This window comes from Heterodontus francisci, chromosome 23 (assembly GCF_036365525.1).
Source record: "Heterodontus francisci isolate sHetFra1 chromosome 23, sHetFra1.hap1, whole genome shotgun sequence".
Classification (NCBI taxonomy): Eukaryota; Metazoa; Chordata; class Chondrichthyes; order Heterodontiformes; family Heterodontidae; genus Heterodontus; species Heterodontus francisci.
Window position 1 is genome coordinate 25,525,946 of NC_090393.1, and position 24,401 is coordinate 25,550,346.

General features: G+C 43.9%; 1 protein-coding gene across 1 annotated transcript in view; it reads right to left on the reverse strand.

The window, feature by feature from the left end:
- The window catches only part of scarf2 (scavenger receptor class F, member 2), a 90,016-nt gene that overhangs the window by 20,588 nt on the left and 45,027 nt on the right, over nucleotides 1–24,401 (reverse strand). Inside the window, exons 7-9 of the mRNA XM_068054875.1 lie at nucleotides 12,792–12,895; nucleotides 2,769–2,886; nucleotides 443–567 (exon numbers count right to left, since the gene is read on the reverse strand). Of these exons, the coding sequence (XP_067910976.1) occupies nucleotides 443–567; nucleotides 2,769–2,886; nucleotides 12,792–12,895 (347 nt within the window). The remainder of the gene's footprint in view (nucleotides 1–442; nucleotides 568–2,768; nucleotides 2,887–12,791; nucleotides 12,896–24,401) is intronic.

A 24,401-nucleotide genomic window follows, 5' to 3' on the forward strand; every position in this document is an offset into this window, starting at 1 on the left:
GCACACTCACTTTGTTAAGAGAAAAATCTCACTTTGCTGAGAACTTTCTTTACTGTAATAACAAAGGGAGATGAATTCCTCTTGTGTGTAGTGCAATTGTAAGCCTGATTCTTTTTAAATGTTATGCAAAGGAGACCATCCTCCACAATGTTTTAAGAAAACATTAAATGTACCACAGGTTAGCCAGCATCTGAAAAAGACAAAACAGGTGAACATTACTGATTCAGACCCTTCAACAGGCCTCACAGAAATGTTCATCCCTTTCATATTAATCTGGCTTTTCTTGTTCAAATGCTGCCTAATCTTCTATGCCCTCTCTCCCCGCCAAGATATTTTGTTTTTACTTCAGGTTTCCAGCATTTCCATTTTTTTTCTTTTCTCTAACAAAATATCCATTTGTGCAAATTAAACGTTTTTAATTTTAGGAAGAATTGCTACTCACCTACGACCTTTGGGAATTTCTGGCGTTTAATTGGAATTCTGGGTAGCTTGGTGCTGATCTGACTAAAGGTGCCACGCAAGTGTCTCCGTGCCTGCTTGCCTCTGACAGTGATGGCTTGATTGGAACTGGCATGAGATAAAGCATAGAATGTTAGATAGATGGTGCCTCCTGTTATCTCAAATTATACCCTTGATACTGCTTGTTGTGTGAATCTGCTGTTGCTAATAACTTTCATGAAGTAATTTCTTCTTTAGTGCTATTGGAAATATTTGACTAGCACAAATATTCAATAGTAGGAGGGATAACAGACAGGAAGTCAATGACAATAAAAATCAGGAGAGTGGAAAACGATTGCAGATCCGCTATCACCCATTTTACACTATTACACATCAAAAACTACCTCAGTGTCTTCACCAGAAAACTTGTTTCTCTGAGAAATGGCACAATGCTTCGCTGTTTATTTATGATAGCAACCAGTCAAATTCAAATGTTTTTCTCCTGAAGACAGGCTTACATTGTTAGCATATATTACCCACTGAGATCGCACAACGCTTTAGTGACAGGGCTAAAAATGTGTTGGAACATTTAGAAATTGCATGGAGACGAGAGGGCGATAGTAAATTCTCAAGGTGGCTGATTAGATGTTGCATGTGTTAAGTTATCACCTTAACCAAACATGTGGAAACTCAGCATGTTTAATCATATGTCCGTGCTTGCTTTCCCATGTTAAACATCTTCTGATGATTTGTGCGAATGCATTTGACCATTGGCTCCATACCGAAACACATTTCCAATATGCAACAGCACATCTAATATTTGTTTTCAATAGCTAATAAAATGAGATGGGCAGAACCATTTGGGCAGCTCCAAGTAGAATTATCACAAATGCTCCACCATAAACTGGACATGATCACATTCCTGCATGGATCTATGGACTCACCCCCTGAAGAAAATTCCACAGACTTGCGACAAATTTTGAATTCTAATATTTCTGTTCAAAGATAGTGTTTAAATAAAATTCCACCTTTAGACAGGAGAGAGGGAACCAAAAGAGGAGCATTAAGTTAGTCCCATCAGAATGACATGAAGACAGCTCACTGTCTGGGGTAGGTCTGATTAATTGATTTACATGACAGCATGGAATAGTACAGGGCTGGAAGAACCATTGTGACCCTTATGGTCAGTCCCAAAGTTTGAAAAATATCACACCTCACACTGCCGTGAACTGGGGAAAGAGGCTTTAGGTGTCAATTGGAATGGTGAACAAAGCTGAACCAAATCATTTTCTTCATCTGTATTTAGCACTCTATATAAGTTAACCCACTCCCACAGGCAGGGCGCAGTGCTGAATGAGTTAACCCACCCCACACACAGGGCACAATGCTGAGTGAGTTAACCCACTCCCACATGTAAGGTACAGTGCTGAGTGAATTAACCCACTCCCACAGGCAGGGCACAGTGCTGAATGAGTTAACCCACCCCACTCACAGGGCACAATGCTGAGTGAGTTAACCCACTCCCACATGTAAGGGACAGTGCTGAGTGAATTAACCCACTCCCACAGGCAGGGCACAGTGCTGAGTGAGTTAACCCACCCCACACACAGGGCACAATGCTGAGTGAGTTAACCCATTCCCACATGCAGGGCACAGCGCTGAGTGAGTTAATCCACTCCCACATGCAGTTGGCAGTTCCATGTGTGTTAACTTGTTCACTCCCACAGGGGAGAGTCTTGATTGAGTTAACCTGTTCACACCCATAGGGCAGCAAACCTGTTAACCAACTCAAACTCATATGGGTCATTGCTGAGTGGGACAATGCTGAATAAGTTAAACTAGCTATACCCACAGGGGGCTGTGCTGAATGGGTTAACCCAGTTACATCCACAAGGGACAGCACTGATTTGGTCAACCTGCTTACACTCACACGAGGTAGCGCAGAGTAAGTTAACCCAGTTACACCGGCAGGGAGTAGTTAGTTAGCTCGTTAACACATGACCATTCGCAAGTATGATCAGAACTAATGCAACGTGACTTGACTCAGTCCTCAGCACATGTTTCTGAGTGTGTTTCAGTGTGAGTGACGCGGAGTGACGTGGGGAAGGGAGAGTTCATTTTAACAACAACAAACTAGAAGCTGACTGCCTAAAGTCATTTCTCATGGGACCCTTTGAGGTGGCAGATATGGAAGACATCCATCGCATTAGTCTGCGCTGAATTCTAATCCCCAGTATAGAGGTGATAAGAAAAGTGAAATCAGTTGCGAGTTCTCAGCTGTTCAGAGCATGGTTGGCTGAAAATCTAACCCTGTGCAATGGAATACTCACTCATTCTCCAGATTCTTCTTGTGACAGAGACAGTAACAGCACAAGAACAACAGGAGCAGAAGCAGCAGGAACAAAACCAGAACCCCGGCCGCGATGACACCTACTCGCCCGTTGGAGCCTGTGGATAGGGAGGAAACAAGGGTGAGCAGCCAGGAACCAACAAAAGCCCATATACCACAGACTGCTTCATTGGGTCAGCTGAGCAGGATATTTCAAAATGTTGCTATGAAGGGGAATATTGGAATGTTACAAAGAGGAGTACAAGGTATACAGGAGTGTAACAGTGAGGAATATATTAGAATGTTACAGAGAGGGGTATATTGGAGTGTTAAAGTGAGGAATATATTGCAGTGTCACATGAAAGGTATATTGATGTGTTACAAAGAGGGATGAGAGGTATGTTGGAGTGTTATAGGATCTATAAAGCACTACCTGAGAATGTGGTGGAAGCATATTCTATTGAGGCTTTCAAAAGGGAATTGGATAATTATCTGAATGGAAAATAATTGCAGGGCTATGGGGAAAAGGTGGGGGAGTTGGACTGGCTGAGTTGCACCTGCAGAGAGGCGGCATTGACACAATGGGTTGCATGACCTCCATCTGTGATGTAACCTTTCTATGATTCAATATGATTCTATGATGAGAATGTTCTCCTGGGGGGAGTAAGATGCAAATAGCAACTACTCATTGTGATTATCGTCTAATCAAGCCTAGACCCCTCAATGTATCAGTATTTGAGATATATTAGAGTGCTACATATGAGGTCTATCGGAGTGTTACAGTATGGAGATATTGGAGTTTTACTCAAACAGGGATACATTGGAATGTTGCAGTGAGGAATGCAAGGTATATTGGAGTGTTACAGTGAACAATATATTCGAGTTTTACTCCATGAGGGATATATTGGAGTTTTACATTGAGGGATGCGAGATATACGAGAGTGGTACAGTGAGGGATATATTGGAGTGTTACAGTGAGGGGTATATTGAAGTGTTACAGTCATAGAGTTATACAGCACAGAAACAGGCCCTTCGGCCCATCGTGTCTGTGCTGGCCATCAAGCACCTATCTTCCAGCACTTGGCCCGTAGCCTTGTATGCCAAGGTGTTTCAAGTGCTCATCTAAATACTTCTTCCTGCCTCTACCACCCTTTCAGGCAGTGTGTTCCAGATTCCAACCACCCTCTGGGTGAAAAAGAATTTCCTCAAATCCCCTCTAAACCTCCTGCCCCTTACCTTAAATCTATGCCCCCTGCTTATTGACACCTCCGCTAAGAGAAAAAATTTCTTCCTACCTACCCTATCTATGCCCCTCATAATTTTGTATAACTCAATCAGGTTCCCCCCCCCCCCCCCCCACTGCCTTCTCTGCTCTAAGGAAAACAACCCTAGCCTATCCAGTCTCTCTTCATAACTGAAATGCTCCAGCCCAGCCAACATCCTGGTGAAGTGAAGGATATATTTGAGTTTTACTCTGTGAGAGATATATTGGAGTGTTACAGTGAGGCGTATATTGGAGTGTTACAGTGAAGGATAGATTTGAGTGTTACAGTGAGGGATGCGAGGTATATTGGAGTGTTACAGTGAAGGATATATTTGAGTGTTACAGTGAGGGATGCGAGGTATATTGGAATGTTACAGTGAGTGTTAAATTGGAATGTTACAGTGAGGAATGCGAGGTATAATGGAGTGTTACAGTGAGGGATATATTGGAGTGTTACAGTGAAGGATATATTTGAGTGTTACAGTGAGGAATGCGAGGTATATTGGAGTGTTACGGTGAAGGATATATTTGAGTGTTACAGTGAGGGATGCGAGGTATATTGGAATGTTACAGTGAGGGATGCGAGGTATATTGGAATGTTACAGTGAGTGTTATATTGGAGTGTTACAGTGAGGAATGCGAGGTAAATTGGAATGTTACAGTGAAGGTTATATTGGAGTGTTACAGTGAGGAATGCGAGGTAAATTGGAATGTTACAGTGAAGGTTATATTGGAGTGTTACAATGAGGAATGTGAGGTATAATGGAGTGTTACAGTGAGTGTTATATTGGAGTGTTACAGTGAGGGATGCGAGGTATAATGGAATGTTACAGTGAAGGTTATGTTGGAGTGTTACAGTGAGGGATGCGAGGTATATTGGAGTGTTACAGTGAAGGTTATATTGGAGTGTTACAGTGAGGAATGCGAGGTAAATTGGAATGTTACAGTGAAGGTTATATTGGAGTGTTACAGTGAGGAATGCGAGGTATATTGGAATGTTACAGTGAGTGTTATATTGGAGTGTTACAGTGAGGAATGCGAGGTATAATGGAGTGTTACAGTGAGGGATATATTGGAGTGTTACAGTGAGGAATGCGAGGTATATTGGAATGTTACAGTGAGGGATATATTGGAGTGTTACAGTGAAGGATATATTTGAGTGTTACAGTGAGGGATACGAGGTATATTGGAATGTTACAGTGAGTGTTATATTGGAGTGTTACAGTGAGGAATGCGAGGTATAATGGAGTGTTACAGTGAGGGATATATTGGAGTGTTACAGTGAGGAATGCGAGGTATATTGGAATGTTACAGTGAGGGATATATTGGAGTGTTACAGTGAGGGATATATTTGAGTGTTACAGTGAGGAATGCGAGGTATATTGGAATGTTACAGTCACTGTTATATTGGAGTGTTACAGTGAGGAATGCGAGGTATAATGGAGTGCTGCAGTGAGGGATATATTGGAGTGTTACAGTGAGGGATATATTTGAGTGTTACAGTGAGGAATGCGAGGTATATTGGAATGTTACAGTGAGTGTTATATTGGAGTGTTACAGTGAGGAATGCGAGGTATAATGGAGTGTTACAGTGAAGGATATATTGGAATGTTACAGTGAGGAATGCGATGTATATTGGAATGTTACAGTGAGGGATATATTTGAGTGTTACAGTGAGGAATGCGAGGTATATTGGAATGTTACAGTGAAGGATATATTGGAATGTTACAGTGAGGAATGCGAGGTATATTGAAATGTTACAGTGAAGGATATATTGGAGTGTTACAGTGGGAAATATTTTGGAAGTATTACAGTTACAGATATCGGGTGTATCAGCATGTTACAGTGAAGGCTGAGAGTATATCAGGACGTTACACTGAGGAGTATAAGGTGGCATATATCACTGAGGAGTAAAAGGTGGCATATATCACTGAGGAGTATAAGGTGGCATATATCAGACAATAAAGGATATTTGGCATATCAGCGTTTCACAGTAAGGAGTATAAGGTTTATCAGAGTGTTATACTGAGCACAGCAGGAAATATATCAGTATTTTACAATGAGGAGTCCAGGCTATATTAGGATGATACTTTTTGGTTTGAGATATATCAGAGTGCTCCAGTAAATGGTGTGGAATATACCTGAATATTACATCGAGGGAATTAGAGTATATCAAAAATTGATACATTGAGGGATTTAGGCTTGATCAGACGATAATTACAGTGAGTGGTTGCTATTTGCATCTTACTCCCCCCATGAGAACATACTCATCATAGAATCATATTGAATCATAGAATGGTTACTGCAAAGATAGAGATCATGCAGTCCATTGTGTCAATGCCAACTCTCTGCTGGAGCAACTCAGCTAGTGCTATTCCCCCACCCTTTCCCTATAGCCCTGCAAATTTTTTCCATTCAGATAATTATCCAATCCCCTTTAGAAAGCCTCAATAGAATCTGCCTCCACCACACACTCAGGTCGTGCATTCTAGATCCTAACCACACGCTGCAAAAAAAATTTTTTTCCTCATGTCGCCTGTGGTTCATTTGCCAATCACCTTAAATCGGTGCCCTCTGATTCTCAACCCTTCTACTAATGGGGACATTTTCTCCTTATCTCCTTTGTCTTGATCCCTCATCATTTTGAACACCTCTATCAAATCTCCTTTTAGCCTTCTCCTCTCTAAGAAGAACAGCCCCAGCTTCTCCAATCTCTCCATGTAACTGAAATCCTTAATTCCTGGAACCATTCTCATTCTCTTTTCTGCACCCTCACTGATGCCTTCACATTCTTCCTAAAGTGTGGTGCCCATAAATGAACACAATATTCCAGTTAAGACGAAACCAGTGTTTTATAAAGTTCGCCATAACCTCCTTGCTTTTGTACTCTATGCCTCTTTATAAGGCCCAGGATCCCGTGTGCCTTATTAACCACTTTCTCAACCTGCCCTGCACCTTCCACAATTTGTGCACATATACTCCCAGCTACCACTGCTCCTGCACCCACTTTAGAATTGTATCCTTTATTTTATATTTCCTCTCCTCTTTCTTCTTCCAAAAATGTATTATTTCACACTTCTCAGCATTAAATTTAATCTGCCACCTATCCGCCCATTCCACCAGTCTTCTTGAAGTCTATCACTATCCTCCTCAAAGTTTTGTGTCATCTGCAAGTTTTGAAATGGTGCTTTGCAAACCCAAGACAAGGCATTAATATTGATCAAGAAAAGCAGTAGTCTTAATATCGACCCCTAGGGAACCCCACTATATACCTTCCTCCAGTCCGAAAAAAAAACAGTTCACAACTGCTCTCTGTTTCCTGTCACTCAGCCAACTTTGTATCCATGCTGCTACTGCTCCTTTTATTCCATGGGCTTTAACTTTGCTGACGAGCCTGTTTATGTGGCACTTAATCAAATGCCTTTTGGAAGTCCATGTACAGCATATCAACCCTCTCTGTTACCTCATCAAAAAACTCAATCAAGTTAATAAAACACGATTTGCCTTTAACAAATCCATGCTGGTTTTCCTGAATCAATCCACATTTGTCCAAGTGACTGTTAATTTTGTCCTGGATTATTGCTTCTAAAAGCTTTCCTACCACCAAGATGAAACTTACTGGCCTATAGTTGCTGGGCTTATCCTTACACCTTTTTTGGTCAAGAGTGTAACATTTGCCAGTCCTCTCCACCCCTGTATCTAATGATGATTGGAAGATTATGATGGCCAGTGCCTCTGTAATTGCCACCCTTACTTCCCTCAGTACCCTTGGATGTTCTCCGATCTGATCCTGGTGACTTCTCAACTTCAAGTATAGCCAGCCTTTCTAATACCTCCTCTTTATCAATTTTTACCTCATCTAGTGTCTCAACTATCTCCTCTTTCATCATGACTTAGGCAGCATCTTCTTCCTTAATAAAGACAGATGCAAAGTACTTGTTTAGTACCTCAGCCATGCCCTCTGCCTCCATGTGTAAATCCTCTTTTAGATCCCTAATTGGCCCCAAAAGGAATCTATCCTTTTGCTATTTATATGCTTATAGAAGACTTTTGGATTTCCTTTTATGTTAGATGCTAGTCTCTTCCCATACATTCCCTCTACTTCTCTCATTTTTCTTTCACTACCCCTCTGAACTTTCTATATTCAGCTTGGTTCTTGCTTTACCTTACTCTCTATCTCTTTGATCACCCAGAAAGCTCTGGCTTTGTTTGTCCAAACATTCCCCCTCATGGGAATGTACCTCAACTGTACCCAAACCATCTCCTCTTTAAAGACAGCCCATTATTCTGTAACTGGTTTACCTACCAATCTTTGAATTCAATTTACCTGGGCCAGATTTGTTCTCATCCCAGTGAAATTGGCTCTCCCACAATTGCTCCTTGTCCTTTTCTATAGCTAACCTAAACCTTGTGCTACCATGATACTATCCCCTAAATGTTCCCGTGCTGACACTTGATCCACATGATGTATCTCATTGCCCAGAACTAGATTTAGCAATGATACCTTTCTTGTTGGGCCAGAAACATACTGAAAATTCTCCTGAATACACTCCAGAAACTCTTCCCCCTCTCTGCCTTTATTACTATCCCTGTCAATATTAGGATAATTAAAGTCCCCCATTATAGCTACATTATAGTTTTTACACATCTTTGTAATATCCATGCAAATTTGTTCCTCTTTATTTTTCTCATTAGTTGATGGCTTATAGAATACACCCAGTAATGTAATGGTACCTCTATTGTTTTCTTTTAGCTCTAAACAAATAGATTCTGTCCTTGACCCCTCTAAGACATCCTCTCTCTCTAGCACTGTAATATTATTCTTCATCAACACTGCCACCCTTCCCCCTTTCTTTCCTTCCCTGAACATCTTGTATCCAGGAATATTTAGTACCCAGTCCTATCTTGATGAATGCTGATAGTGAAGTTCTAGCATCAAATAGCAGCAAAATGGTCGGATGAAGGATTAAAATGATATGATCTTTCCAAGAAAACTCAGTACAAAAAGACAACACATATCAGGAGAGCACAATATTTATCCAGCAATCTCCTCAGAATCACATGAGACTCTCGGTCTTGTCATTTGTGAGTTATTCCACTTGGTCATCTGGTCAGATAAATATAGATTCTGGCAGGACTCCGATGTGATTCCTCTCTAATACACAGATCCCAGTATTTCCAAACTGGGTAAAACCTCAGACAAAAGCTTTATTCATAAAAACTCCTTAATCTGTTCTGATGCCGGAATTCCTCAGGGCAGCATCCTCAGTCTAAGCATTTTCAACTACTTCATCAATGACCCTCCCTTTGTCATAGGATCAAGAGTGGGGCTGCGTGCTGATGATTCTACAGCGTTCAGCTCCATTCACAATTCCTTCAATAATGACAGCCCACCTGCCTCTCTCCAGTTCTTGATAGCATTTCCATATTGGGAGAGTCGAGTGTGGTAAGCACTTGGCGCTTACCTGTCTGCCACTGTTTCTTTTGTTCTGGGTGATCAATTTATAGCATATTCCATTCAACTCTGGCTGTGACTGGTGTGAAATACAGTAGCACCTGGTTCAAAGCAACACAGCCACGATTCCCAGATCTTGCTGGTACAATACAAGCTTCCTGCTGTCAGGCCTAAAATGCCACCTTCTATCCCACTGTCAGATTGTGAATTAAAATGAATAGAAGATCCACCCACCAGAGGTAAGCAGGTATATCCAGTGAGTAGTTGAGCCACAAAGATTAGGAAGTCCCACGTGCTGAGTTAGAGCTAGGGGAGGAGCTCAGGATGCTACATAAGTGCCCCAGACTAGGGAAGGGAAATAAATCAGCCAGGGTCTGTGCTCCAGAATGCTATCCACTGCCTCCTGCTGCAAAGTACACTAGAGTGGGAACTGTGATAATCGCCATGATCAAATATCCTACTAATGTGCACTGTCTAGGTTCTTGGGGGTTTGGCGTAGTGGACAGGGACTAACACCTTTGGAACTGGATGCCAGGAAATGTAATAGGAGAAAAAATTGCAGATTTTTTTTTAAATTAGTAAGATAAAGTGAGAAGAACAAGTGACTGAGCGATGAGCTCAACCTCTCACTCAGGATGTATAAAATCCATAACCCTCTTGCCAGGTAGTCCTGTTGGGCTGTCAGTGTCAAAAACAGATCTGTTGGTGTGATCTTCAAGTGGAGGTCTTGCATTTATATATCACCTTTCATGGCTCAGGACATCCCAAAGTTCGACACAGCCAATGAAGTAATCTAAAGAGTAGTCATTGTTGTAATGCAGGAAAATGCGGAGCCAATTTGTACACAGAAAGCTCCCACCAACAGCAAGGAGATATATGACAGAATAAACTGATTTTAGTAATATTAGTTGAGGGATAAATATAAGCAAGGATACCAGGAAAACTCCCATTTTCTTCTTCAAAATAGTGCCATTTTGAGTGGATAGTTTTAGCTTAAAAGAACAAGGCAACTAGTGACTGTTTACTGACTGTCTCAGGAGGACCAGAGACTGAGTGACTGTATACTGACTGTCTCAGGAGGACCAGAGACTGAGTGATTGTAGACTGACTGTCTCAGGAGGACCAGGGACTGAGTAACTGTATACTGACTGTCTCAGGAGGACCAGAGACTGAGTGATTGTAGACTGACTGTCTCAGGAGGACCAGGGACTGAGTGAATGTATACTGACTGTCTCAGGAGGACCAGGGACTGAGTGACTGTGTACTGACTGTCTCAGGAGGACCAGGGACTGAGTGACTGTGTACTGACTGTCTCAGGAGGACCAGAGACTGAGTGACTGTGCACTGACTGTCTCAGGAGGACCAGGGACTGAGTGATTGTAGACTGACTGTCTCAGGAGGACCAGGGACTGAGTGACTGTATACTGACTGTCTCAGGAGGACCAGAGACTGAGTGACTGTATACTGACTGTCTCAGGAGGACCAGAGACTGAGTGATTGTAGACTGACTGTCTCAGGAGGACCAGAGACTGAGTGACTGTATACTGACTGTCTCAGGAGGACCAGAGACTGAGTGATTGTAGACTGACTGTCTCAGGAGGACCAGGGACTGAGTGACTGTGTACTGACTGTCTCAGGAGCACCAGGGACTGAGTGACTGTGTACTGACTGTCTCAGGAGGACCAGAGACTGAGTGACTGTGCACTGACTGTCTCAGGAGGACCAGGGACTGAGTGATTGTAGACTGACTGTCTCAGGAGGACCAGGGACTGAGTGACTGTATACTGACTGTCTCAGGAGGACCAGGGACTGAGTGACTGTATACTGACTGTCTCAGGAGGACCAGGGACTGAGTGACTGTGCACTGACTGTCTCAGGAGGACCAGTTACTGAGTGACTGTGCACTGACTGTCTCAGGAGGACCAGGGACTGAGTGATTGTAGACTGACTGTCTCAGGAGGACCAGGGACTGAGTGACTGTATACTGATTGTCTCATGAAGACCAGGGACTGAGTGACTGTGTACTGACTGTCTCATGAGGGCCTGGGACTGAGGGACTGTATACTGACAGTCTCAGGAGCACCAGCAACTGAGTGACTGTGTACTGACTGTCTCAGGAGGACCTGGGACTGAGTGACTGTAGACTGACTGTCTCAGGAGGACCTGGGACTGAGTGACTGTATACTGACTGTCTCAGGAAGACCACGGACTGATTGACTGTATACTGACTGTCTCAGGAAGGCCAGGGACTGAGTGACTGTATACTGATTGTCTCATGAAGACCAGGGATTGCGTGACTGTGCACTGACTGTCTCAGGAGGACCTGGGACTGAGTGACTGTATACTGACTGTCTCAGGAAGGCCAGGGACTGAGTGACTCTGTACTGACTGTCTCAGGAGGACCTGGGACTGAGTGACTGTATACTGACTGTCTCAGGAGGACCTGGGACTGTGTGACTGTGCACTGACCGTCTCAAGAGGACCTGGGACTGAGTGACTGTATACTGACTGTCTCAGGAGGACCAGGGACTGAGTGATTGTAGACTGACTGTCCCGGGAGGACCAGAGACTGAGTGACTGTATACTGACTGTCTCAGGAGGACCTGGGACTGAGTGACTATATACTGACTGTCTCAGGAGGACCAGGGACTGAGTGACTGTATACTGACTGTCTCAGGAGGGCCAGGGACTGAGTGACTGTATACTGACTGTCTCAGGAGGACCAAGGACTGTGACTGTATACTGACTGTCTCAGGAGGACCAAGGACTGAGTGACTGTATACTGACTGTCTCAGGAGGACCAAGGACTGAGTGACTGTATACTGACTGTCTCAGGAGGACCAAGGACTGTGACTGTATACTGACTGTCTCGGGAGGACCAGGGACTGAGTGAGCTTCCTGGGATACAAAACTTGTTTTTATTTTCACTTTGTTCTGTAGCACTTGCATACCTAAGCAAACTGTTTGCATTTTCCACGTGAGAGGTTGACCTCTTGTTTGGTCCCTTGGTATGTGAACATCAAGTTGGCTACAGTCGAGGCATAAAATGTTGATATTCTTTAATCGTTACAGCAATGATGATTTTTAAAGATGAAGCAAGTCTGTAGCTATCAAACTCTTCTGAACAGAGGGTCATTATCAAAAAAGATTCATCACAAGTTTGAATCAATTAGTAATTGCAATGCTTCACTGTCACTGACACCCCTCTCCCCATGCAGAGGTGCAACGCTGCTGAGGCTTTGTTGGAAAACAAACAACTTTCCCCAAAAGCTTTACTGAAACTCACTATGGCTGGATTCACTTACCCAGAATGCATGTGCCATGGACAGGGTCACAGTCCGCCTCGATACAGGGGCAGGGGTGGGCACAGTTGGCTCCATATTGCCCTGAGGGACAGGTCATGTTGCAGCTGAAAAAGGTAGGGGAGGGGGGAAATAGGTTGGAAAAACAGATAAATTGTTAAAATCGTCAAGCAGCAACTTTTTGGCAACAACAAAAGGACAGCCACACTTTTAAATTAACTTTTCATTCTGTCCATGACTCAATTGTTTCTGCAGAACTACCACCACCTTTTCTTCACTTTCCCAGAATAGATTTGTTTCTCTTTCTTACCGTTCTTTTCTTTTACCAATTCAATAGATATTTGTGCAGCCACCTCCTCGAGTTAGTTGTTTAATTGTCCAACACCATTCACGGCTGGATGTGGCAGGACTGCAGAACTTAGATCTGACCTGTTGGTTCTGGGATCGCTTAACTCTGTCTATCACATGCAGTTTGGCACGCAGATAGTCCTGTGTTGTAGCTTCACCAGGTTGACACCTCATTTTGAGGTCTGCCTGGTGCTGCTCTTGGCATGCTCTCCTGCACTCTTCATTGAACCAGGGTTGATCCCCCGGCTTGATGCCAACGGTAGAGTGGGGGATATGTCAGGTTACAGATTGTGACTGAGACATTGTGTCCACAACGACTGTGCGGTGGTCAGAGTCGCGTCCAGTGGAGCGTAAAATCGACGTGGGGTGGCCACGTTGGCTGGTGAGTTAATTTACATTTCATTAATGCTCATTTAAATATTTAGATGAAGGCCCTGCCGCCAAGCAGTGGGAGGGGGCAGCACCGAGGCTTCTCCGCTGCCGCTAATATCCGGTGGGCTCTTCTCAACGGCGTGGGTCGAGGCAGGCTGCTCGAGGCAGAATTTTATGGGCCCCCCCCCACCCCACCACGAACCCCGACAAGAAGGGCTCGTAAAATTCAGTCCATGGTAGGTGAAATTTAATGCAGAGAAATGTTATTTCATATATTTTTTTTTGTTCATTCATGGGATGTGGAAGTTTTGCTTCTTACTCCAAACACTACAGTTAAAACCCACCGACCACAGAATGGTGAGGAGAGGGTGAAATTTCTGGGTAGTGTCAATTGCTTTAGGTTGTCAGCTATAAGCTGAATGGTATTGTGTGTTGTCTGCTGAGGGTGCTGCGGGATGGGGTAGATCTTGACTAGTGTAACACAGTGTAAACGTAAAACCAGCTGATGACTAGCCATCACTCGATTTACACCATCCCACAAAGTCAAGAATCCTCCCATTGTCCAGTTGCAACTCGAAAATAAACGCCTTATTCTCATTTTTAGAAAGCAGCTCTCAAGTTAGTATTGCAAACTCGGCCTCTCTTTCCTCCCGTCTCTGCCACTTTTGCCTTGTGACTGTGACATACGCCCCCGGCACAGCCTGAACCTGGGCCACACTAACACATGGTCGCTGAAATAGTCCCATTCCCGGCCAAGGCCCCTCAAATGCCCCGCAGCACATTCTGTTAGCGCAAATGAAATTCACAAGCAGCAATGGTTTTACAGGGCACCGGTGCATGTGGCAGCCCCTGGGGTTAAGCACACTGTCAGGCAAGTCAAAAGGAAAGCAATACACTTTCCGAGTAACTCTCCAAATAACTCTCCACTCTGTGCCCAACAGCAGTTGCTCACTGTGGACACTTCACAATCATTCTTTGTAGCCAATTGTTACAGGAAAGGCTTCAGTGTTGGGATCATTCCGTTTATCCGGCTGAAAGCCGAATTTCCTCAGAAGCCAAGGAATGCAGCAGCCTCCAGGATGTGGCCGAGAGGGGAGAGAAAGGGGGTGGGGACGTGGGGGGAGCGTTCCAAGCCAGCAGATCCATATAATGTTACAAATATCAAAGCAAATTCCTGTCAAGAGGGTTTTTTCTTGGGAGTTCAGAAAGTGTTTCCATTTTGCATTTTGCAAATCCCCACATAACTGGCCCTTGACCACAAGGCCCTGTAATGGAATTTGTATTTTAGTCTGTGACTGAAAAACATATAATCCTTTCTCTGTCCACTGCACCCCCCTCCCCCACTCTCCCCCGACAAAAAAATCACAACTCAGAATGCAGGAGCAGAGAAGGAAGTGGCCAGATTCAGGCAATATTCCAGCTGGATTGTACAGCGCAACATCCGGTCGAAATCTCTTTGAAGACTCAGACAGTTCTCTCATGCCAAAGCTAAATTAGATACATAAGCACAGCTTTTACCCTGCCCCCACTCCTCCCCTGGGACACGGCACTGAACAATGTGCTGGCACAGTAACTCCACATTGCAGCACTTTCTAACATACCTACAGGCCTAATAGAGAGCCAGTTCTAACATAACAGGCACCATTTGTGGCTCCTTCTCTAAGCGAAACCACATGAAACACTAGAATTCTGCAGCTCTGTCTAATTCAGCACTAAACTGTCAGTCTCACTCAGAGGAATGGCTGGTGTAGGATAAGGAAAAATGTAACACTGGTGCAATCAGGCCTGCGCTTCTGACATTGAGGTTAAGTGTCAGCTTAGTTCGCTGATAGCACCCTCGCCTCTGTGACAGAAGGTCGCGGGTTCAACCTCATTCAAGGACTTCAACACATAATCTAAGCTGACAATTCAGTGATGGTACAGTGCAGCTACTTACCATGTTGTTAAACTCTCAGATAGATGTAGGAATGGTGCAGATAGCGACATGCCCATTGCCCAGAGATTACTATATCTAGACAAAGTTAAACTCCAAGCATGAGTTCATTCTGGGTGAGGGCAGGAGGCAAAGGCTTTACTGAGACTTTGTCCAGTTCTGGACCACGTGCTTCATCACATGGTGCGAAGGAGGCACAAGCAAATCATGTTCCCAATGTGCTGATTTAGTAAAAGCTAGATTTAACTAAAATTACTTGCATCAATGATTAGCTCATGACAAATGCCAACAGCAAGAGCATGCACTGCTCCTTCTCTCAAACAGGTGAAGACATATATTCACATGCATGCTCATCCAAGCCAAGTCTGATTTTGAAAGCAACACTTCAGCATCAGGGATGGCTGCTGGCTATTTTGATCGTTGAAAATCGGAAAGAAAGGTTTGTTTTTTGATTGCTACACTAACAATGTTTTGTGCATGTGTGGGTTGGATCTTTTGGTGTATGCTTACAACTCTTTTTAAATACCATGCAACTGTATTGTTTTGGGCTGGGCAATAGTTGGCAACATATTGAGCCTTAAGCAAGTCTCTATTTAAAGTAATGAAAATAGAAAATGCTGGAAATACTGACTGCTGAACAGCAAGTCAGACTGCATCTGTGGAGAGAGAAACAGAGGTTGTGTTTCTGGTCAATGACCTTTGATCAGACTGGAAAGAGTTAGAGACGTAGCAGGTTTTAAGCAAGGACAGGGGCAGGAAATGGGGGCAAAGGGGAAAAGAACAAAACAGAAGGTCTGTGATAGTGTGGAAGGCAATAAAGATTAAATGACAAGAGACAATAGTGCAAGGCAAAAGGAGATGGTAATGGGACAAGTAAAGAAACAAAGATAGGTCTAGAGGAGGTGTAAATGGGAAAAGACAGAATCTGAACCAACAGTTGCTGTCTGAAAACTAGAAAACCGGGGGCAGAGGTTATGATCTGAAAGTGTTGAATTCAATGTCGACTCCAGAAGGCTGTAATGTGCCTAATTGAAAGATAAGGTGCTGTTCTTAGACCTAATGTTGAACTTCATTGGAGCAGTGTAGGAGGCTGAGGATAGAGAGGTCAGAGTGGGAGTGGGGTGGAGAATAAAAATGACAGGTGATTGTAAGTGCGGGGTCACAGCGGCAGATGGAACAGAGATGTTCTTCACAGCAGTCATCCAATCTGTGCTTCGTTTCCCCGGTGTAGAGGAGACTGTATTGTGATTGCAGAATACAGTATACCAAATTGAAAGAAGTACAAGTAAATTGCTGTTTCACCTGGAAGAAGCGTTTGGGGCTTTGGATGGTGAAGAGAGAGGAGGTAAAGGGTAGGTGTTGCATCTCCTGTGCTTGTATGGAAACGTGTTGTGGGAAGGGGAAGGGTTGTTGGAAGTGATTGAAGAGTGAACCAGGGTATTGCAGAGGGAATGGTCCCTTCACAATGCTGAAAGGGGAGGAGACGTATTTGCTGATGGCATCATGCTGGAGGTGGTAGAAATGGTGGAGGATGATGGGTTGGATGTAGAGGCTGGTGGGTAGAAGGTGAGGACAAGAGGAACCCTATCACGGTTCTGGAAGAGAGGGGAATAGGTGGCAGCAGAAGTGCGGGAAATGGAACGGACACAGTCGAGGGTCCTGTCAATCCTACTCTTTTCCCCCTTTCCTTGTCTCTGTATTTGCTTAATACCTGTTACATCTCTAATTTTTTCCAGTTCTGATGAAAGGTCATTGACCTAAAATGTTAACACTGTTTCTCTCTCCACAGATGCTGCCTGACCTGTTGAGTGTTTCCAGAATTTCCTGTTTTTATTTTAGATTTCTAGCATCCGCAGTATTTTGCTTTAAAGCTTTGGTAGGTATAGCATCTAACAGATTGGTCTACTTCAACATAAATGGGCCACTCAGTGTTCATCTAAACCATTCCAGACATGACTGGAAAAGCCAACAGATTTCTGTATAGAAGGTGAGGAAAACAATGAAGCAGGAGTACACATCACCTTCACTGCTTAATTTTGGCCATAAACCCACATGAACCCATTCAGCATAAGAATGCAGTAAATAAAATGGGCTGTATACTTGTCCCAATCTAGCCATTTTGATCCTTGTCTTGCTGCTATACTGAGCTTCTATCTGGTATGCAGTTATTACTCATGATGTGAAATATGGCGGGTTCAAGTGTCAGCTTGGCTTTGTTGGTGACACTCTAGCCTGTAAAACAGAACATTGTGGGTTTGGGTCCCATTTCACTGCCTCATAGCCAGTGCAGTACATTATTGATAGAGCTGCTGTCTTTCAGATGAAACAGTAGCCTTTTTAGATGGATGTTAAATAGCCCATGCCACTATTTGAAGAGCTGAGAGTTCTCCTGGTCTTCGAGGCAAAGTGTGTCCCTCTTTCAACACCACCAAAAACAGATTAACTCTCAAAATGGGATCTGTGTTTGCCCACATTTACTGCACTTCAACATTTGTGAAACAAAACATACAAAATGTTAAAAATACACAGCAGGGCAGTCAGCATCTACAACCAGGAAAGACAGAATAGAACGAACAGAAACGTTAACTCTGCTTCTCTTTCCACAGATGCTGCCAGACCTGCTGAGTGGTTCCAGCATTTCTTGTTTTTATTTCAGATTTCCAGCATCCACAGTATTTTGCTTTTATTTAAGACAGAATAGAGGTTGAAGTATAATCCTCCATCAGGTTACACCCAAAACATTAACTTGTCTTTACTTGTACTTCTTTCAATGTAGTATACTGTATTCGCTGCTCACAATGTGGTCTCCTCTACATTGGGGAGACCAAGCGCAGACTGGGTGACCGCTTTGCGGAACACCTCCGCTCAGTCCACAAGCAGGACCCTGAGCTTCCGGTTGCTTGTCATTTCAACACTCTCATGCTCACATCTCTGTCCTGGGATTGCTGCAGTGTTCCAGTGAACATCAACACAAGCTCGAGGAACAGCATCTCATCTACCGATTAGGCACACTACAGCCTGCCAGACTGAACATTGAGTTCAATAATTTCAGAGCATGACAGCCCCCCATTTTACTTTTATTTGTAGTTATTTTTTCTTTTTTTCTTTTTTACATTTTTGACAATTTTTTTTTGCATTTATTTCATTTCATCTTAGTTTGTTCAGTTTGCTTACCCACTGTTTTTTTTCATGTTTGCACGTGCTGCTGTTCAATATTCAGTCCGTTAACGCCTTATCTGTACTAATGCTTTGTTTTTCAACACACCATTAACATATTGTTTGCCTTTGCTCCATGACCTTTTGGTCAGCTATCTGGCCTTGTCCAATCTACACTTTCTCCTTTGTTATCTCTTGCCCCACCCCCACCTCACTTGCTTATAACCTGTGACATTTCTAATATTTGTCAGTTCCGAAGAAGGGTCACTGATCTGAAATGTTAACTCTGCTTCTCTTTCTACAGATGCTGCCAGACCTGCTGAGTGGTTCCAGCATTTCTTGTTTTTATTTCAGATTTCCAGCATCTGCAGTATTTTGCTTTTATTAACTTGTCTTTTCTCTTCACAGAAGCTGAGCCTTATTTTAATTAATTCCCCACTGTAAAGTCTGGCATTTATTGCCTATCCCTAATTGCCCTGAGATGGTGATGGTCGGTCTTTCTCTTGAACTTCTTGCTGTTTGATGCAACTAAGTGGTTTGCTAGGCCAAATCAAAGGGTAGTTAAGAGCCAACCACATTGGCGTGGGTCTGGAGTCACATATAGGCCAGAGCAGGTATGGCCAGCAGGTTTTCTTCCCTAAAGGATATTAGTGAACCTGCTGGTTTTTAAACACAATCTGTGAGTTTCATGGTTTGCTCTACTTCCGGCACTTCCTGTTTCCCATTTTGTTTTAGATTTCCAGCATTTGCTATTTTTTTCTTTTTCTTTTTCCACTGTATAAGAAGCACTTTGAGAATTTTAGAAATGTGCTGGAGCTGAAGTAGAAATGCAAGCTTTTCTTTATTCTTGCCAGCGTCTGTAAACTCCTTACTGTCCGCTCTACCACATCAGTAAGTTGCATTTCTAGAATGCTGCTAACATAAATGAAAAGTTTTGAGGCATTTCAGAAATAGACATTGTGCCAGAAAGAGGGAATTTATTGCATTGGTGAAGGGGAAATTGGCGTAAATAAGTGAGGTGTGGGTAATGGGAGACCAGGATTTATTGCAGGTCAGGATTAAGTGGCAGATTCACAGACAAGTTGAAGTTCATGGACAGGGCAAGATGGAAGATTAGCAATGAGAGCAATGGAATAGAGTCTAGAGCTTACAAAGGCATACCAATGATTTCAGCATTGGAGGAGCTGAGGTATAGGTGGAGGCAGGAGGTATTGGAGTGGTGAAAGTAAGCAGTCTTTGTGATGGACAGGATGTGAGATTTATAGCTCAAGGGCGCCAACATTGCAAATGACCTTTTTGAACTTTAGAGTGTCTGCCAGGGAGGGAAACAAATTTGATGCCAATGGAGCAGCAGGACAAGAGGTAATAATGGCTTTAGTCTTCCCGATGTGGACCTACAGGACGTTACAAGTCTGACAAAACAGTAGTAATCAAAGATCCAAGAGAAATGGTGCAGAGGTAGATCTTATTATAAATGCACACGTGGAAGCTAACTACCTGTCCATGGACAAGGTCCCAATGTACGTAGCATATACAAAAGCAAAAAGGAAACAGCTAAGGATAAACCAGCATGAGATCCTGGAGATGACTGTGCATGGAAGCCATTACTTGAGATGCTTTGGCTGCAGTTGGAAAGGTCACAATGGAACCATGCTAGGGTAATGACATGCAGTTCAACATCATAGGGGAGACATTGGAGGATAATGATGCGGTCAACCCTAACAAAAGGTGCAGAAAATTGGAAGAGGATGCAGACAGATAATGCACCATGATTACAGTCACAAAAGGTATTGTTCGATAGTTTGGTTAGGATTATTTTGGTGCTATGTGAAGTACTGAAGCATGACTGGAGGAATTCAAACAATTGACGGACAGATGGGCATGTAGCTGATAAGTGATGACACATTCAAGGACCTTAATGAAGAAAGGGAGGTTGAAGGTAAGCAGGAGTTGGAGAGGACAGATTGGTCGAGCATATTATTTTCTGAGGCAGGTGGTGATGAAGCTAGCTTTAAAGATGAGCAGGATGGTGCCTGAGGAAAGAGAACCATTGACAATATCAGCTCGCTGCGGTGCCAGGAATGGAAGTCGAGCCATGAGGAGACATCTGAGATGAGGATAGAGTGAGTAGAATGTATACCTCATGGACAGATTAAGCTTGGAGAGGGCAGAAGGAATGTAGGAGGGAAACTACAGAAAGACAGGTTCAGAACTATAATGGGTGGATGTCATCCTTATCCCACCATGGGACCTTCAACTTAACTCTGCACTCCTTCCTGTTTTCTCCTATTTACTGTTTCCCATTTACTATCATGTTTTTCTGTACCCTGATTTTCATATAACCAAATCTATGTAACTGGAGTTCCCTGAGTCTATTCTCATGTGCATTTTGGCTGCTGCTCCAAACCTGAACCTATCAATCTATTTCCACTTTTGCTCTTTCTCTTTAACTTCTTTTCTCTTTACCTCTCCTAGGCCCCTCTTTTCTATTGTCATGTCACTTTTCACTTCTCCACTATCAGGTACTCTGCCCTCCTAATTCCCTATCTCAACCCCTCAATACTCCTCAACCTTCCTACTCTCTTGCTGGCATTGCAGGCTTTGCTCCCTCTTAAATAAGCTGACAGCTTCCCTCTGTGCCTCCCTGGCCATCCTCCGATGGGCTCATCAAGGCACTCAGCACTAGCTCATTATGAGTAGCAAGCCCAATTGCCCCATCCCACTCTCTCATTGACCTTCCCATCCAGTGTACCTGCTGTGGGCTAGTCTTGCTAATCTTCTTCCTGTCCAACTCATCCCTCCCACTGCTGACCCAGTGTGGCCTCTGCCAGCGGATCAGCACTCACCAGCTCTCTAGGTAGCTCCCTCCAGAATGCCCATTCACTTGTGAACAAGGCCCTTGCCAGCTATGAACCTATGGTGAGTGACTGCATTGACATCATGGCCTTAGTGGAAACCTGGCTGACGGGTGAAGACACCTTGTCACTTAATGATGTCTCCCCACCTGGCCACATCTTCCACCACTTTCCCCTGTCAGGACCGTCACAGTGACAGTGTGGCTCTTATCACAACTTGGCTTAACCCATAATCCTCTGGCACTTCCTCCTCCTTCGAGCAGCTCACCTTGTTCCACCCTCTCACTTCTCTTTCAAAATCATCATTCTCTGCTGCCCTCCCAAGTACAATAAAATTTTTCTCACCGAGATATCTTCACTGCTTTCCATCCTCAGCCTCTACACCAAACGACTTCTTATACTTGGTGATTTCAAACTCCATTTCAACTCATCATGCTGTCTCTCCTCTGAGTTTACTGCCTCTCCCCTCCCTCTCTGTAATCTCCTCCTGCCCCATAAACCTGCAAGATATCTGTGCTCCTCTAATTCTGGCCTCTTGTGTATCCCTGATTTTAATCACTCCACCATTGGTGACTGGACCTTCAAATGCCTTGGCCCTAAGCTCTGGGATACCCTCCCTACATCTCTCTGCCTCACTTTCCTCCTTTAAGACACTCCTTAAAACCTACCTCTTTGACCAAGCTGTTGCTCATCTGACCTAATATCTCCTTGTGTAGCTTGGTGTCAAAGGTTCACTAAATTGGTCACTGGGATGAGAGGTTTATCCTATGATGAGAGGCTGAGTAAATTGAGCCTATATTCTCTGGAGTTTAGAAGAATGAGAGGAGATCTCATTGAAATATATAAGATTCTGAAGGGGCTGGATAGGGTGGACACTCAGAGATTGTTTCCGCTGGTCGAGGAATCTAAAACACAGGGTCACAGTCTCAGGATAAAAGGCTGATCATTTAGGTCTGAGATGAGGAGAAATTACTTCACTCAAAAGGTTGTGTGTCTTTGGAATTCTCTAGCCCAGAGGGTTGTGGAGACTCCATCATTGAATACTTTGAAGGCTGGAATAGATAGATTTTTGGTCTCTTGGGGAATCAAGGGATATTGAGAGCAGGCGGGAAAGTGGAGTTGAAGACTAAGATCAGCCATGATTGGTTTGAACGGCGGAGCAGGCTCGATGGGCCATGTGGTCTACTCCTGCTCCTACTTCTTGTGTTCTTGTGATGTCATATTTTATTTTATAATGCTCCCGTGAAGTGACTTGGGATGTTTTATTACGTTAAGGGCACTATATAAATATAAGTTGTTTTGTCAGGGAGAGGTTGGGATGGGAGCAAGCAACAGAGACAGCTGTGCAGATAATTTTAGTCTTAAAGATGGAGAAATCCACGTACTCCTTGGATGCAGTGCTTAAGGTGAGGGTGAATGGATCAGGTAGAGGGGTTTAAGGTGGCAGTTTGTCATGGCAAAAAAAAAGATCCTGGGATTGCTTTTGCTCTTCAGCATGATTCTGGAGTAATAGGTGGATTTAGCTGAAGAAAGCAAGACATGGCAATGCTCGACAGATCTGCCGATTGATCCAACAAAATAATTGTGGGCCAATCCCATTGGCTGTTCTCACACAGTAAACCTAAGTTGGAACTGACTCAGTGGAGGAAATTGTCACTGAAACATGCACAAGTGGTTTCTCATTAATCTCCCTGATATAAAAAAAAATAGCCATTAAAAGCTCGACAGGCTCCCTCAGTAGCATAGTCACTTGTTCCAGTGAATAGATGAATCACAAAGACTTGGAAAATCCTGGGCTCCATCCCTAGTCTGACCTAATCTCAGTGAGTGTCGCAGTTGGAATGGTGCAATGAGCCTTGCCGCCCATTGACTAGGAGGGAGGAGAAAGAAAAAAAATCAGCTGAGGTTCCTCTCCTGATTATTATTCAGTGATGCCTACTGAAGATCACTGTGTGGACATGGGATGAGAGCAGCATCAGGCTTAGTTTTGGACACCCTACTGAAACTCATTGTCAAGGTTCACAAGAAGAATGGGCTCCTGAGTGAGGTACCAGAAGACGGCTGCCACCCTCATAATCACACTGCTGCAGGAGCAAACATATTGGGGAGAATGGCAGGACATTTTCAAAAGATCACAAAAAAAAGGCCTGCTCCACCCCATCCACTATAGTTCACAAGGACCTGGTGTAGTGATTGTCCATCAGCAGGAGGGCTTGGTTTTGGCTTGCCAGCTCCGTTGCCCTAACAGGTGGTCTGTGTAAAAATTGGGAGCAATGGGGGAGGGGAAGAATCGGAAGGAAAGACACAGAAACCCTTACTGTGCATTTCTACAGCTGTACTTCCTGCAAAAAAGAGAAGAAAATCACACTGTTTTAAATATAGGCCAACTGTCAGCCCGAGACCTCTGCTCATGTCTGTCCCAGAGGCTCACGGGCAGGAAATAATCAGCAGCCACTTCCTCAGGTCCAACAGACTGGAGCTCTGAGCTAATCCTGAAGCAATATAAAACACTGATTGTTATTCTGTGATTGTACTCAGCAGCCACTGAATAAGATTCTCATTTACTGCAGGAAGGGAACATGTCCAGGCACTATCCCAGGAAAGACTCACTGTTCACTAAGCCTGTTAATGTGGAGGCTCTTCCTGTAGCTCTGAAGTAAGCTATAAGTTTGAACCGTGCAGTCAGATCCAATGAACAAAGCCACTTCTGCCTCCGTCTACACCTGCTGATGACAGATACTGCAAGAGTCCATGTGCGAACAAAGCTCCTGAGCTTGTGCTGAACTGAGAGCTTGTGTCCATCACCTTGGAGCAGTGACTTCAAAGCTGTTAACTGTGCATCACCACACAGCCTCTTACACCCGTTAAGGGCTGGATTTTACCAAGCCCCGGACATCGGGCTCCATGTTGGGGGTGTGCCTGAAGATCATTCTGCCAGCGGCTCGCCAC